This window comes from Quercus suber, unplaced genomic scaffold, assembly GCF_002906115.3.
Source record: "Quercus suber isolate HL8 unplaced genomic scaffold, Cork oak 2.0 scaffold_169, whole genome shotgun sequence".
NCBI classification, from domain to species: Eukaryota; Viridiplantae; Streptophyta; class Magnoliopsida; order Fagales; family Fagaceae; genus Quercus; species Quercus suber.
The window spans coordinates 208,431-226,736 of record NW_027069629.1 but is presented as its reverse complement, the minus strand read 5'-3'; the positions used below and the strand labels follow the sequence as shown (position 1 = coordinate 226,736).

Below are 18,306 nucleotides of genomic sequence, written 5' to 3'. Positions count from 1 at the left end.
TTTACTTTCTTCCACATCATATCTTTCAACTCATAAAATGCTTGTTTCCTTGGCCAATGAAATTTGGCAAACCAAGTTATTTCTTGAGATATCCTAAAATCTTGAGTCCTTAATTGAATAATGATGGATTTTTGTTGTTGTTTAAGGGGAATTCAAATTTGGGAAATAAAAAAGGGAGGTCTTAGCTCTACTCACCCTTTGTCCTAAAGTGGCCTCAACCAAATCAATAGCGTGTATGATGACCACTTCTACTAAAGATAAGGTTGTCATCAATGAAAAAGCAAATAAATAATATGATGACCACTTCTATTAGTTGTAACATATTTGAAAGAGCCTTTAACCTTAGCTTGTTTGATTAAAGATGTAAGCCCCTCAACACAAGTAAAAAATAGATAGTAGTATAAAAGATCCTCCTACTTCAAACCCTTAGGCCCTAGTAGGGATAGGGATATTATATCCTTTAGGTGAACCATTAAGATGAACTAAATAGGAAATTTAGACATGTTAAAATTATAGTTAAATGATTAAATTTACAATTTCTTACTTAAGCTTCTAGGAGAACATGTAATTTATCAACACAACCTATAATTAACGTTATTTATTTATTGTCAAACCCAAAATTTCCATTATTTCCCTTATGAAGGGCCACTTAATCTTACCATAATTTTGCTCAAACCCAACTTCACATTCATCACTCTCTTCAAACCACTTTATGCATAAGTAGGGGCAGAACTAGGATTTTATGAATGAGGGGGCCAAAATTATAACAAATAAAAAATTGAACTAATTTAATTGAGTCATACAAGAAATATGAAGAGTTTGGGAGACTAACCATATCTCTTTTGTAAAGTTGAGGTAAATTTAGGGGTAAAAGACTTAAATTTGAGAAGTTTGCAGGGGCCAACTATATATTTTGAAATTTTTTCAAAAAATTAGGGGTAATTTTATAATATTTGAGAAGGCACTTTAACTATCATAAAATATCCTTGGAAACACTTGTTTTATTCTATTTGCTAAAAATTTTCTGATCAACTTAAAATTAATATTTCGTAAATAATAGGATTGGTAATTATTGACTGAAGAAGGACAATATACTTTAGGGAATAAGAACAATATAATTATAATTAGATGAGTGCATAAAATGAATTCAAAAAGGACAACACGACTACAGTCACAAAGATTCGTAACAAGTATGATAAAAGAAAAATTGACATATAATATAGACTAGGTGTTTTTGATGGATGCATTTGAAGAGGCATTGTTATCACCTCATCAACTGTAAAACGATTCTTCAAAACATCATTCATATCAGGTTTCACCTGGCCATTCACACAATCCAACACTCTTTATGCATTAAGAGATCCCTTTAGATGTGAAAATTCCTTTATAGTAGTTGAGCATTTACTTAGTCACCTAATAAACTTTAAACTACCTAGAATTCATTGTCTTTTTTGATAAAGTATCCTAATGTTAAACAATTTCTTATTTAATTAAATTATATTTACTAAATAATTTATAATTAAATTAGATATGTTATTATTTATTTTTTTTTTTGATAAAGTATCCTAATGTTAAACAATTTCTTATTTAATTAAATTATATTTACTAAATAATTTATAATTAAATTAGATATGTTATTATTTATTTTTTATTTTTACAATTTGTTTGATTTTAAATATATTTATTAGTATTTATTTATTTATTTATTTATTTTTTTGAGAAGAAGGTTAGATCTTATTATTAAGGGAAGCTTTTTAAATCAGTTAGAAGCATAGATTCAATGTTTGTGGGAACATCTTCTATCCAAACTAACAACTAAGGACCTATAATTGCTCATCTTGCAAGTGAATAAGCAACATAGTTACAATGACTATGTACATGAGAAAAGGTAAAAGCCGGGAAAAAAGAGGCAAGGTATTGTACGTCCTTTGCAATGTGACCCAAATGTGCCTGGGAGTAATACTTATAAGAGATTTCTACCATATATTTTATACTCAATATATATACACATATATATAAGTACTAGAATTTTGATGGCCCAAGCCCAATGAGAATAGTGAGGCATTTTCCCTCAAATTAAGCCCAAAGCAATAGAATTTGTACAGAGAGTGGGAAAATGATTTTAATGTAAGTTAAACTATGTTTAGGATTGAGGCCGAAGATCCAAGTATGAATAGAGTAGAATGATTCAAAGAGTAATTAAGATTAATGCTATCTTTGGGCAAGTTCGAGGGTGAGTTATTATACAAGAATTAATACAAGTTATAATCTCAATCCTTCACCACTGTTCTAGTTCTTATCTTCTTAATTATGCTTCCCAAAAAATGGATGGAATCCCTTCAATTAGGAAGTTCCCCTCCCTTATATATTCTTTTTTTTTTTCATCATGGCCCTCCACTTGTATACTTCAAGGCTTTTCTTAGGACACTTGTCCCATCAAAGTTCTGCCAAAGGTGGTAGAAAGGGTTGCTTAGTTGTAAATTTACTGTTCAGGCGTCATTTCCTTATTAATGTAGCTGATAAGGTTGTTGCTATGCATTCAATGCGGAGGTGGTAGGTATACTTTTACAGGAAACTTCTTCCCATTGTCTTGGCCCTCTACTAGAAGGCTATTTCTCCCACTTGGGCACTCTTGAGACATTGTGCACATTTCCCATCCTCTTCTAGGGTAAACCAACTTCTCGGGTCAAAGGCGCTTTACAAATGAATTGGTGAAGGACATAATGCTCCTTATCCTCCTCGGACCTCGGACTCCCCACAATATATATATATATATATATATGAACCATATATACAAAATTCTAATCCTTAATATTCACTTCATAAGAATAAGGACTTGTGAGGTGTGAAGGATAAATTTTGGGATTCAAGTCTTTCGGAAGTAGCTTCACATACCTATACATATAAATTAGGCTAAAGCAGAAATTTTATTTGGTATAATATATATATATATATATAGATCAAGAAAAAATAGATTAATGTTTTTGTTTTCGATCAAGAGTATATAAATGAATGGTTAAGATCATGCAAGTATGGTACTTGCAAAAAAAATAGGAATAGGCACAATAAAATGATCTCTATTTACAAAAATTTTAAATCCTATATATATTTAGGATTAATGTAATTGTAACATCAAAATTCAATTTGAAAACCAAGATAAAATTTTGTGATTTTGCACGTGCCTATCCTATGATTTTTTTTTTTTTATAGTTATTTTTTTGTTTATCTTTTTAGTTTTTATTTAAAATAATTATCCTATAAATCATACATATAGCTGGAAGTTAGGGAAAGATTGGTGGCTAAATTAATGGGTAATATGGTAAAAATTCCACATACCAAAGTCCAACTCCTCTCTACCTCCATTTACTTTTACTCTTTAAAAAAAAAAAAAAAAACACACACACACACACACACAATAAAACAAAAACAAAAATTATAATTTTATTCCAACTCCTCTCTACCTCCATTTACTTTTACTCTTTAAAAAAAAAAAAAAAAACACACACACACACACACACAATAAAACAAAAACAAAAATTATAATTTTATATATATATAATCGGAAAAAATGTTCATTCACCCCCCTAAACTTTAAACTAGTGGTCAGAACACCCCCCTAAACTTTTATTTCACCCAATTTACTCCATAAACTTTATACAACTGTCAAATCAACACTTCTGTTAATCTTCCGTTAAAATCACAAACGGAATGCTCATGTGCATCTCATGTGAAACTTTTAAATACCTTGGTAAACTAAACCGACAGAGAGAGACGATCAAACCAAAAGAAACACCATTGTCGGCCAGCTTACCTTCGACTGCCACCATTGTTATCGTTGTTATGCTTTTTTTTTTTTTTTTAATTTTTTTTTTCTATTTTGCTCTTTGTCTTCCCAATCCTCCACGACCCACAAACAAATAATGAATAATAATTTTGATGCTAAAAATAAAGAAACAAAATGGGAAAACCCACTTCGTTTCAAATCAAACCAAACCCGTAAGAAACAATGTGAAAATAAAGCATAAATCAAGATGAAATCAGAAATCAAAATGGTAGTTTAGTGGACACTTTTTTGTAGAGCAATATTGACAAACATATAGTAAGCACAAGATCTTTAACAAAAACCCAGTATATAGCTAGCAAGAGAAGTCAACCATCAAGTTCGAAATCAACCAAATCCCAACAAAAAATTTGAACAAACCAACCATCGGGGAAAATTATAGTAAATCACCACCAAAACTAGAATAAATGCACTTGCGTTGTCTCCCTTTCTCGTGGAGGATTGGAAAATAGAGTGCGAGAAAAATAAAAAGGCATACTAGCGCCTATACGACGACGGTAACAACGGTGGCTTTTTGACGGCGAGGCGGTCGGCGATGATGATTCTTCTTGTTAGATCATCTCTCTTAAAGTCTCAACTGAACCCTTGGTTTCTCTCTCCTCTCAACTAGTTCAGCCCTTGCTAATTTGGTATTTTTGAAGTTCACACGAAATGCATGTGAGCATTGTGTTTGTGATTTTAACGGATATTAACAGAGATGTTGATTTAACAGTTATGTAAAGTTTATGGAGTAAGAGCATCCACATGGAAATTTTTTTCCATTTTACAAGTCTAAAACTTACTTTTTCTATTTTACACACCTATTTTTACAAAATGCTTACATCAGTTTGTCTATTATACATATTAATTCAAATAAAATATTCACTTCTTTAACCCAATACTACAGTGCTATAATGTCAGGCAAAGTCATGTTACAGTATTGGGGAGAGAAAAAAAAAAACTATAAAAAAATTATATACACATGCTACAGTGTCCGTGTAAATTTACACGGATACTGTAGCTCGTGGATAATTTTAGAAGATTCTGCAAGATTTTAAACAGACTGATGTGGGCTGTTTTTGAATAAAAATGTGTAAATTTGAGCATTTTTTCTATTATACACACTTATACACGGACTGATGTGAATGCTCTAAATTAGCCGAAGTAAAAGTTTAGGGAGTGTTATGTCTACTAGATTAAAGTTTAGGTAGGTGTATGAGCATTTTTCCCTGTATAATTATTTTAGAAAATTTTCATAACTATTTATATTTATACAATAATTTTATTCTCTCTATCTCTCTCACTCCGTACCCAAAAAAAAAAAAAAAATCCTAAATTGAAACCCTCATAAAATTCCCAATTACAATTACTCACATGAAATAAAAAAAAAAAAAAAAATTAAATTAAATTAATACCAACTCTCTCTCTTACACACTGACTTTTTTTTAGTTCCCTTACGATTCAATCCCTTTTTCTCTTCCTTCATCTTCGTTGCCCTTCGTTCCTTGTTCTTCTTCTTCGTCACTTCGCAACCAAAAAAAAAAAAATTCGCTCGTGTGAAATTCCCCGCACGTGCGAGCTCGTTCCCCAATTCGTACAAAACCCTTAAAATCTTTCAATTTTGCTTTTTTTTTTCGTTACCTTGCAATCTTTTCCCCCAAATTTTTGTTCACTGCAAAACAACAAAAAAAAAAATCACGATCGGTTTTTGTGTGTTGTACCTCCGATGGGGCTAGGTGAGAAGAAGAAAAAAGAAGAGGCGATGAATTTGCAGGCGCATATTTCGGGTCCCGCTGCTGCTACTGCTGCGCAGAACCAGGCGGCGCAGAATTTGGGCGCTGGAGGAGCTGGAGGAGGAGGAGGCGGCGGAGTGCGTGGCTTTTTTGCAGCTGATAATGAGATGATTAGAGCTCGGGCTCATATGCAAGAGAAAATGTAAGCTTGATCGTTTGATTGATTGTTGTTATGCTTGAATTGAACGTGCTTATTTTGTTGCTATTGGAAGTTTAAGTTAAGATGGGATTTGTTAGTGTTTGTTTTGGTGTTTTTACATTTTTTTGAATTGTATGTGGGGTAATTTTACTAGTGGAAGTTAAGCTTTAAGAGATATTGACCCAATTGAGTAATGTTTAGTGTTGCACGACCAAAGCTTGAATCGGCTTTTAATACCAAAATTTTGTGGTGGGATCTTTTTGGGAATTCAACACTTAAACTAGATTGGTCTTGAAGGGTTTTTTTTTGGGTGATAGGTCTTCATCTTGAAGGGTTTCTTCAGTAAGGTTCGATGTTTAAGGGTTTTGATATTGAAAAGATGGGGTTTTGAATGTGTTGGTGGGGGGTTTGATATTAAACAATTAATTGATCATGAAATAAAGAAAGATAAAGTACTAGGTAATCATACTTAAGTTATTCTAAGCAATCACAGTTTGTAGAAGAAGGCAATCACACCCTCAAAGCTTAATATAAGCTGCTGGGATTTATTAAAAGCATTCTCGCTATCTCTTTTATAGGCTATACCCTTTCTCTTATTTCTTAGATTTTATGGATCATGATTGTACTCGTAGATTAAGATCTTAATGTAGTGATTCACTAGGAAGCACGGACAAGGACATGAGTATGACACGGTGCGCACGATACAGATTTAACATGGGTACGGCACTCTAAATGAAGTGTCCGTGTTTCTTAGACTGATTCATCTAGTATACTTTTTGTGTACTGGATGTTTCTGATTCAGTGAACTTTCTGTACTTATCAAAAAACTACTCCTAGGATTATGACTCTAAATGACCTCTTCCTAGAAAGACTGGGAGTCCTAATAATAATAAAAAGAAATCAAGAATTTTAAACCCTATAGAAAAGAACTCTAAACATAAAATAAGACTCATGGGCTTGTAAAGCTGTCCATTCCAGAAAATCTGGTCTAATCCCTAAAGGCCTAAACCTCCCTCTTGAGTTTGATAACAACATGGGTCCATTAACATGATGGAATTTTAACTCATCCACCAAACCACCCCAAAGGAAATCTGTCTGAATTTTCTCCATAGGATAGACCACACTAGCCGGGAGAGAGGGAAGAAAGTCATAAAATAGGTGGGAAGACTTGAGAGTGTGCTTTTAATTAAAGTAAGCTTCTCCCTTTGAGAGATAAAATCTTTATCCAACCACCCCCTCTAATCTCTTCTTTATTCGTTCAAGAATGCCATCTCAAATAGCTTTAGCTTTGAATTGAGCTCCTAAAGGCAAGCCCAAATGTATCAAAACTAAGGTTGAAGTTTTAAACTCTAGGATGTCAGCTAGTGCTCCCATATTCTCAACTTCTCCTATAGGGACCATTTTGGATTTATTCGGATTTATCTTCACCCTAGAGACTGCCTCGAATAGCAAAAGAGTACACTGAAGATACCACAATTGTTGTGGCATTGCATCACACATAATGAGCATATCATCTGTGAAATGTAAATGTGAGATCTTCATCATATCATTGTTCGCCTTTACTGAAACCCCTAACAAAAAATAGTCTTTACTGAAAAGCAAATGTTACTAATTAATGGTAGATTGTCGGTAGCTTGGATATGGGTTTATTAATGAAGGATCTGGTAGTATTTGTGTAGGTATTTGGATGCGATTAAGCACTATCTCAGGATATATTTTTATTCAATTTTTTTTTTTTTTTTTTAAATTTTAAACGTTGTGTCTCATGTGGACTATATGGAGAGTGGAACCATCGAATACTTGAGGGGGAGGATCTTTCAATTCTATAGCTGAAACCTTTTTTCTTGCATACTTTGTATGATTGGATGTCTGTGATGAGTGGCCTCTCATTTTCTTTGCTTGTCAAATTGACGCAGGATAATCAGAACAAAATTGAAACAACAATAAAATAAAGGAATATGACCTAGGAGTCAGCACCTAGGCCTTGCTTGGAGTCAGCACCAAGCAGAGAAACCACTAGGAGTCAGCACTAAACCAAAGAAAGACCAAACAGCCAATTTTTTTCATTCATCAAAATATCAACTAACTCTTCAAGGAGTACAATAGGTTGCTTATAAAGGATTGCTAAACCCTAGTTCTAATTAGCTAGGAAACTCTAATTGCCTTATTACAAAAATAACCTTGCTTCCAAATTAAAATACTAATAGCCCAATAAACTAATAGGACCTAAAATATAAAAATACAATTGACTTGCAAACATAAATAATACTAAATAATAATCTTCTTGTGTTTCTCGCATCATTCTTCTCTGGTCAGAGAAAACTCGACCTCGAGTTCTAAAGCGTTGAAGGATTAGGATGCTGACAAGTAACACTTGCTTCAAGTCTGGAATCACCCTAGATAGCATAGAGAAAAGAAAAACCTTGAATTCCACTTTGTCAAACTCTTTTGGAATAACAAAATCAATGTGTAGAATCAACATAATCTTATCTTGAACCATTGTAAGCACTATATTATCCACTTTCTCCACTTTAGCAAACTATTTGTCTTCATGTACCATGGAAGGCTAATCAAAAGCAGATTCATTAGCTTCCAATATCATATCATGTGCACCCTCTAACATAATACTCTCTTTAGGCACCATCTCTTCACCTTGTTGCTCTTCAATAGATTCATTTTCTTGCACGCATATTAAAGCAACACTTGTCGAGGCATGTACGTTTGTGTCAACATTAGGCTTTGGTGTTGCTGGAGGATTCTCCACAACCAAGATATCATCATCAATGTTGTCTTTTATTGGGGAAGCAATAAGTTCATTGTGATCAAGTATCCTTGGTTTCCCAATTGAATCGGTTTGAGTCTTCTTTTGCTTCATCTGAGCAATCCTGTCTTGAACATCTTTCATGAGCTTTACAGATAATTCCTTTAATTCCTTGGTAGATAATTCCTTGATAGATTGTTCGAAAGTGCGTTGAGGACATGAAATGGGATGAGGATCAGATTCATCGTATTTGCTTCAACTCGAAAAGTACCGCACTGAGATTAGGATAGATACTTAGCTCGATAATATAGTGACAAATACTCATCACAAAGCTTTTCTTTCATATCTTTCCACACACTAATGACAAGTTCATATTGCATATAGCGGGAATATTCAAGATTCTTCTAAAACCTTTGTGCTCCACCTTTTAACTTCAGCTTTGCATACATAACCTTTTTGTTATCTGCAAAATTTTTTTGCTCAAAGAATTGTTCCATCCCATTCATCCAGTGGACAAAATCCCATGGATTAGTTTTACAACCATCAAAAAAGGTGTTTCTGATATTACCATAGCTCACTGGGCAAAAAGATTTTTTTTTTTTTTTTTTTATTTATTTTTTTTACTGGGGCTAGTGGGACGGGCTGAGCTTTTTTTTTTTTTTTTTCCAAAGATGGGTCGGGTAAAATCTCTTCACACGATAAACTAAAGAGGTGAATTAAGAAAAGACTTAGACAAGGCTATGGGTTACCTATTGATATCATCACTTGGTTGCTGGTGGAATTGCATTGGCGTCGTACTGGTCAAGTGAGGGCCATGGCAGCGGTGGCACTTGTGGCAGCGGCGTCAATGGGCGTTTGGCGATGGCAGTTCTTGTAATCTAGGAGCTTCGGTTTATCAGTGGCATGGGTTTGGGATTTTTGTGTAGAAGAGCATGACAGTGGGGGAAGGATTTGTGGACTCTGGTGGTGGTAGAGCTGTCACTTGCGATGGTTGTTTATGGTGTGTGGGTTACTATGGATTGATGGGATGCAGAGCAAGGGATTTTGACATTGGTGAGATGGTGGATGTAAAGGGTTCTGCCGGCAGGATTTTGTGGGGTTTTCTGTAGTAGTGGTAAGAAGCAATGGTGATTGGGATTTCTAATGGGTTGTGACGGTGGTTCAATAGTTTTTTTTTTTTTTTGGATTGACTGCAATGATGCTTCAAACAAATCGATGTTTGCTCTGATACCAAAATTGACGCAGGACAACCAAAAAAAAAATTAAAACAACAATAAAATAAAGGGATATGACTAGGAGTCAGCACCTAAGCCTTGTTTGGAGTCAGCACCAGACAAAAGAAAGACTAAACGACCAACTTTTTTTATTTATCAAAATATCAACTCCTCAAGGAGTACAATAGGTTGCTTATAAAGGATTGCTAAACTCTAATTCTAATTGGCTAAGAAACCCTAATTGCCTTATTACAAAAATAACCTTGCTTCCAAATTAAAATACTAATAGCCCAATAAACTAATAGGACCTAAAACATAAAAATACAATTGACTTGCAAACATAAATAATACTAAATAATAATCTTCTTGCGTCTCCCGCATTACAAATTTTTAGATTTGTGAACTTTCTGTTGGTATTCTTGGCCTTCCCTGTTATATGCCTGTGTGAATTGGGAGTGGTCTGTACTGTTTCTTTTACTTCTTTTTAAATAAAATTTTTATTTTTAATAAAGGTTTCATTAATCTATATATATGGAAAAAAACTATTTCCCAATATGCTGGACATTTCAAGATTTCTCTCAATGTGTTTGTAACAGGGACTACTTATCAAAATTTAAGAAATGATAGTATTAATGGATGTCCATCAATATCCTGACTCTTTTTTCACCATTTTGATGGTTTAAAGTTTAAACAGGAGTTAATTGGCACATGAAGCATAATATGATTTTACTCCACCACATATGGGAGGCATACAATCACATAATGATGGATCCCAATTATTGCAAAACCAATTGTATTCGTACAATACTCCTAAGTTAATTTATGCAAATTAAGTGTGCCACATAACTTATGTAGTATGATTTATGTCTCTCATAATTAATTTTTCTTAGGCTACAGATGAAATTCATTAGCGAGAATATGCTGTTTTAGTTTTTGACTGTGTCTTTTATGTGGACAGAAATTATTAGATGTTTCTATCAACATATGCCTAGAATAGACAGCGTGAATATGTTTTTTTTTACTAGGAGTGATACATTGTTTAATGGATGATTCATGGCAGTATTGTCGAAGCAGCTCTGATTTAATCCTCTTCTCGAGCTCTATATACTTCCTTTTTTTATTTTAAAAAAAAAAAATCTCTGAGTGATTTGTGGTGGAATGGATGATTAATGGTAGTATAATTAAATTGGTTCTGATTTAATCCTTATTTTTTAAGTTCTGTTTAAACATTTATCTTAAATTCCCCATCCCCTCCCCTTGGGACAAGGAAAAGGGAGGGGGAAGATTGTCCAGAAAATGTGGGACAGCTGTTGGACCATTATTGAGGTATCATTCTTGTATGAATATGAACTTGATGTTCTTTTATAATAGTGTTAGATTATTATCCAAGAATTTGCTTTAGTCATTTGTGCAATTTTTTATTGCTCTGTGTTGATAAAACTTTATGATCTTCTGCTCTTTCTCCAGCTATACTATCTTATTGCAGCGGCTCCAGCAGCAGCCACTTGATGAAAATACAAGAAGGAAGTTTAAGGATATTGTGAAGCGTTTAGAGGAGGGTTTATTGAGATCAGCTCATTCAAAGGTTTTTGTTGTCCTTACCCTTATTTAAACAAGTGGGTGTCTTCACTGTTTCTCAAAGTCACGCTAAAAGCATAGCACTTTTCTTTCCTTCTGCTATTGTAATATTTGTTTTTTACTGAAAATGTTTTGCATTCTTGCATTGTTCCCAGAAGTTGTATATATCTATCTGACTATATTGTTGCTGTTATCTAATGTTTGTAAATTCTGTCATAGGAGGATTACATGAACCTTGAAACACTTGAGAGCCGTCTGCATCAATTGATTAAACGCTCACATATGAATCCTCGGACTCAATATCCACAGCTTGTTAATTCTTCCTCCCCTGTTCGTACAATGATACCAACACCTGGCATGTCACACAGTGGGAATTCACAACCATGATCGTTGCATCTTCTGTAGACGCTTCAATGATCGCTGCTAGTGCGCCTACGACTGTCAACCCTGGAAGCCTGTTGCCAAGTGGTGGCATACATTGTGGTTCCTTCAATAGATCTGATGGTAATTGAAATTACTAGTAGGTTGTCCATGCATAATGTTATAATGTTTTATGTAATTTTCTTTTTAGAGAATGTTATACAAATATTATAGCATATTTGTTATAAAACTTTGTTAGGAATGAGTTCAAATAATGAGCCACAAAAAAAAAAAAAAAAATTGGAGTAATTTTGTATAATAAAAGTTGATAAAAATATATTAATTTATTACATGTTATTGATCTTTATTATGTGATGAATAAAGACCTTCATTACTAAATCTTTTTTTTTTTCTTGTTTCTTCAATACTTTGTTATTGTGGTATGACTACGCTTGAGGGTTATGTTATCATCGTCTATTTCTTCATTTTCAACGTTTGAAGTTTGGTCCACTCCTATTTGTTTAATTTTTGAGCTTTCATCACTTTTTTCTTCTGTTGTATTATTTGTATTAATCACTAATAAATTGGTACTGGAATACTCTGATGGAAAAAATTAATTTTGCATCTCATACAAAACCCACAGCAAAAGTAACACAAGAATCTACTTTATTCATGATAGATAACATATAATCTTGAATTCTAGAACAAAGAAAAGAAAACGTACCTTAGTGTAATAAAATTAAAAAACAAGACTTGAGAATACTTTCAATTTTCATCCCAATTTCATATGGTGCCCAAGATAAGTGGTCTTTTAATCAGTTTTTACGTACGTTAATTTTCCTTTTTAGAAAAGTGTATTTTCAAGATTCTGTAGAGAAAAACTGTTTTCTTTTCCTTTTAATCATACGTATGTTTTAATTGCCTTAGCAGTTACTTTATTTAATAACTCTTATTAAATAAATAACTGATTATCTAATTGTGTTAGCTTTTTGGCTAACCCAATTGAGCTTAAGTGTGTGGCTTGAGATGAGACCAAATGAACTAATAAGGTTCTAGCTCCAATGGACTTCAAATTTATCTGTCAACTCTTGACAAGCCCAAAGTTACTATTAATTATATAACAAGCACCACTATAAAAATATAATTGCACTCTAGGCCTTATTAATAAATTATATTCCAAAACTCTAATATGATATCATTAGACCCCTCCATGAAATATCCATAGTGAACAAAGTCATAATAAATTATCAGTTTGTAAACAACTATTTTATTCCTTGAGTACCAATTTAATTTTTTAGTTATTTATATTTATGAAATCTAATTTTATAAATATAAACTTTAGTAACTCTTTACTAAAGTAGCTAGTCCTGAATAACCAGTTCTCATTAAATTTATCTCAAGAGGATATTTCGTGTCTCTATAGAAAGAGATTATAGATTCCATCTTGAGAATATGTGTTCCCTTAACACTATGTGTGGTTACCCAACATACTGAGGTTTTGTCTGTTAAACTAAATCTCACTCATGATATATCAAAATAACCTACATTTCATGATCGGGTTCACTATTCTCTCAGGATTGAGAGTCTATAAAATTAAAAGTTGTGACATTAATTATTCAAGTGACAATTGTTAATTGAATTATTAATCTCACAGCGATCCAGTTTAATATATTTTACACACTTAAAATATATCAACACATCAATTAGATGTCTCTACTTCCATGATCAAGACAAACCATCTTAGTTGATGAGTTATAGTCTTCGCAGATGAAACGCCCAATTTCATCACCAATTACAAACTATATTTTGAGTTTTCAAGGAACTTGTGATTTATATCTTCTGTAATTGAATCACATAAATCACATACAATACATCTTAAGGATTATGATAATGTCCCATTAATTCATTTATAAATAGTTTCATATAATTAAACAATTTAATTATTTATAACATGACAATAAATTGGATTTTAGGGCATAAACCCTAACATACTATTGATTGGATCTTACAAAGTTTGGACTTGTGGATTTGTTGCTAAGATTTTTCTTAAGTATTTGCATTCATATTAAATTTCAGTGATATGACAGTTTTTTTGTAAATGTTTTTATATTTTTTTGTTAATTTAGGAATAGCGTAGCAAAAGAGTTAATATAGCATATTGGGTTGTGTATTTATTTTCTTCCATACCTTTTTGTCATTTGAAGGTGCATCAAAAATCTTAATAACTCTGTAATTTTTAAAACTATCTTTTAGATTGAATTCATTCAAATGAAGTAGGAAAATGCTTTTTTTTTTTTTTTTTCAATTTGTGTGGGATTCATTCTCTAATATCAATCTTTTTTTTTTTTTTTTTTAGAGTCTTCTCTAATATCAATTTACATATAAGGAATTTAATATATATGATGATCAATAGTTTTATAATAATTTAATAATTTAAATAAGTTGTACCTCAATTTGTTTTTCAATAAGATCTCTTGTATATTTATTTAGGATTTTCTCACAATCTTGATCAAATATCATAAAAGTTTTTTTGTCAGTTGCATCAAAAACTTCAATTTGAATCTTGTATCAATGTTGCTTATTGTTCCTATAGAATCATGTTTTTTTTTTATCATTACTATAATTGAATTTTTTTGAAAGAAAATATTACGTAAATGACGTTTTGTAAGATAGTATATGCTATTGTTAGACTTTTTTTTTTGTTATTACAACATTTAGAAGTATGCACTTGTTAATTATTTCAGCCACCACAAGAATCTCAAGATTTATATATATATATATATTTGTTGCACTGGTCGATGACAAAGAGAATTTGCTTGCATAAATTGCATAGAATATTATTAATAGAAAAAAGCATATTGAATTGAAATTGAGAAAAAAAAGAAAAAGATGATTTCATGAGAATGAAATTTTCTATAAGTATCATCTATACGTGGGGGAGGAAGAATAAAGTTTGTAAGTGAGTAAGAGTTTTAGCTTTGATTTACTCAAGGGAAGGGTTAGGCTTGAATCATAATATGTAAAGTAATAATTAAGCTTGAGTTTTTCATAAAGTTTGGTTTATTTGTAAAAGGAAGGCAATTTTGTAAAAAATAACATTTACTCTAATTGTCAAGAGTAGCCCATATTTTATATAATAGTAAAAATAAATTACTATGATTTATTAGGTAACGGTAAAAAAAAAACTTAAAAAATGAGGTAAAAATAGAAAAATGCAAAATTAGAGCGCCACATGGAGCAGTACTTCATATACTCTTGTATGAGGCTTCTGCTTTTGTTAAGAAGCTATATTTTATATAATAGTAAAAATAAGTTACTATGATTTATTAAGTAACGATAAAAAAACACTTAATAAAAAGACGTAAAAATGGAGAAATGCAAAATTAGAGCACCACATGGCAGTACCTTATATACTCTTGCATGAGATTTCTAATTTTATATATATATATATGATATTGATTTTACAAATGTTATTTCTCTTTGCTTCTTTGCGACAGCATTTCAGTCTCTACTCTTGCAGGATCTTTGTCTAATGGATATCAGCTGTCTCTTGCCAATTTTTCCATTAGTTCTGGTGGAAACTTGTCATCAATGGGTGCTCAAACAATTACAAGCTAGATGATTCCCACTCCTGGATTTAATAGTAATAACAATAACAGTAATAATAATAACAGTTAGTCTTATATGAACATGGAATCTTCTAATAATGGTGGTGGGTTTTCCAATGTTGAGCCAACGATGGTATCACAACCACCGCATCAAAAGCAGCATCATGGTGGTCAAAATAGCCGCATATTGCACAGCCTTAGTAGTCAAATGGGAAGTGGAATTAGGTCCGGCTTGCAGCAGAAAGCTTATGGGTTTACAAATGGGGCTTTAAACGGTGGTGGGATAGGGTTGATGGGGAATAATTTGCAACTAGTGAAAGAACGTGGTACCTCTGAGGGCTATCTTTCTGCCACATCTTATAGTAATTCACCCAAACCTTTTCAGCCTCACTTCGATCAACATCAGCAACCGATAATGCAGGGTAATGCCCCTCCTTCCCTCCTTTCTTGTGTGTGTGTTTATGGCTTCTTTTCTGTGTATTACATTGTACTTTATGTGGGAAGATATATGTTAATTTTGACACAAATTAGCAATCTCACAACGAACAATTTAATGATTAGGTGATGGATATGGAATGAGCAATTCCGATTCTTTTGGGTCTAGAAACTTCTATGGTGCTGCAACATCTGTGGGATCAACGATGAATACTTAGACCTTGAGTTCAGTTAGCTTGCATCCAAAACCAACTCTCCTCTGATAAGCAATTAAGTCAAATTTGCAAGCAACGCAACAGGCTGCCTATATAAAGACTCCATCAGTTGATCAATCAGAAAAGATGAATTTTCAAGCTTCAATAGCTTCAAGAGACAATCTACTACACTCTCATCAACAGCATCAATTTCAACAGAAGTCCCATCAGTTTCAACAACAGCAATTTGTTCAACAGCAACGCCAACAGAACTAGCTTCAACAGCACCAGAATATGCTAAATAATGATACTTTTGGTCAGTCTCAACTGACATCCGATATAGGCAACCAAGTGAAACGTGAACCTGGAGTGGAGCACCACAATGAAGTTATGAACTCACAAGTTTCTGAACAATTCCAACTGTCTGAGATGCAGAACCAATTCCAGCACTTTAAAGTGTAAACCCATCAATCCGACGACTTTCAAGTTTCAACTACACCCAGTGACTACAACCTCACAACTGGTGATGATAGTTATAATTAACTTTTAACAATTGGAAGGGGAGATTTGAACTTGGTTCTCTTAATAAAGGAGGATGGGTTATGCCAATGAGCAACAAAGTTTTTGGCAAAGTGCAACCAACTTTGTTATATAATATATATGTATATCATGAACTTATGTAATGAACTTACATAATATTAATTTTATTGGGAATGTTTTGATAAAAATAATTAAATGATTGACAATTAGATAATGGGAAAAATTTAAGTATAATACTTAGATGTTATTCTTTAGATTCTTTTTTTAAAATTCAGTCATGTGATTACTTAATTAAAAATCTCTAAATGACGTTAACCTAAAACACTTTTATTCCATGAGAAAAAAGTCACATGGTGTGGTAATAGGAGTTGGAATATTCAATTCCTCTATGCTCTTAATGATTGGGAGGTGGAGAGAGTGGATGCTTTTTACAAGTATATTTATTCCAAAATGCCAAGGGGTGAAGGGGTTGGTAGTTTGTTTTGGAAGTTAACTTTGAACGGTGTTTTTGATGTGCACTCCTTCTATAATTCCTTATCTACTCCTTCTACCATTCATTTCCCTTGGAAGTATACTTGGAGTAGGGGTATGCTTGGGTCGGGTTGGATTAGGTTGAAGGGATGTTTCGACCCAACCCACCACGGTGGGTTAAAAAAAATCCAACTCAATCCAACTTAACCCATCATAGGAGTACAACCCAACTCAACCTAACCCACATGGATCAGATTGGGTCCGGTTGAACCCATGGGTTGAACTGTTTTATTTATTTATTATTTATTACTACTATTATTATTAACTTGAGCAAGAAAAATATATATCCCACCTGCCACTTGAGTTGATAAATAAAATATTCATAAACTAGTATTTTAACTTAGTTATAAACAAAACATATCCAACTGAGTTGATAAACAAAATATACATGAAGTAGTATCCCAACTTAGTTATAAACAAATAAGAGTGGAATGGGAGAGCGGGAGTGGGAGGTAGTAGAGAGAGAAATAAGATTGTTAGGGTTTGCAAGGTAATTGAGTTTTAGATAGGTAGGGTTGAATACGAGAAAACATTATTAATTATATAATATATTTCCAAAATATATATAATTTAAATTTTAAATATATAATTGGGTTGGGTTGGGTTAGGCGGGTTTGTAATTGTTATGACCCGCACCTAACTTGACCCACTATTAACAAAAATTTCATAACTCAACCCAACCCACCAACCACTAAAAACTGACCAAACTCGGCAGGTTGGGTCGGGTCGGGTCGGTTTTGGCTGATTGGCTACACAACCCTAATTTGGAGTGTTAAGGAACCTAGAAGAGTTTCTTTCTTTTTATGGACAATAGCTTGAGATAGTATTATTACTATTGGTAATCTTGTAAAAAGGAACTTACCTTTGGTTAATTGGTGCTATTTGTGCCGCTGTGATTGAGAAATAGTGAATCATTTTTTACTTCATTGTAAGTTTGCACATGCCTTATGGAGTGAAGTTTTTTTTTTTTAAATGTTTGGTATAGTGGGTGATGCCAAGGACGGTTGTTTCTTTTCTTTGTACATGGGAGAATTATTTGGGGATACACTCTTCTTTGGTCTAAAATATGGTGCCAACCTATTTGATGTGGCTAATTTGGAGGGAACAAAATACTCGCACTTTTGAGGATATTGAAAAATCTATTGATCTTTTGAAGTTTTTGTTAGTTGGGACATTATTTGGGTGGTCTCATATTTGGGGTTCTACATAATGTATTTTCGTATTTGATTTCCTACAATTTGTTTTTGTTTCTCTTTGATTTGTTTGTATTTGTTTCAAGTACAGTTTGTTCATCATCGTGAACATAATGTACTTTTTTATTAATGAAAATATC

General features: G+C 32.7%; 1 protein-coding gene across 1 annotated transcript; it reads left to right on the top strand.

Annotated features, from left to right (window-relative positions):
• The first annotated feature begins 5,255 nt into the window (after positions 1-5,255).
• Positions 5,256-12,067, top strand: LOC136069420 (histone acetyltransferase HAC1). Its single transcript, XM_065777926.1, has 3 exons — positions 5,256-5,755; positions 11,195-11,312; positions 11,525-12,067. The coding sequence occupies exons 1-3, from the start codon at positions 5,547-5,549 to the stop codon at positions 11,690-11,692; spliced, it is 495 nt and encodes a 164-aa protein (XP_065633998.1). The 5' UTR covers positions 5,256-5,546; the 3' UTR covers positions 11,693-12,067.
• The last annotated feature ends 6,239 nt before the right edge of the window (positions 12,068-18,306 follow it).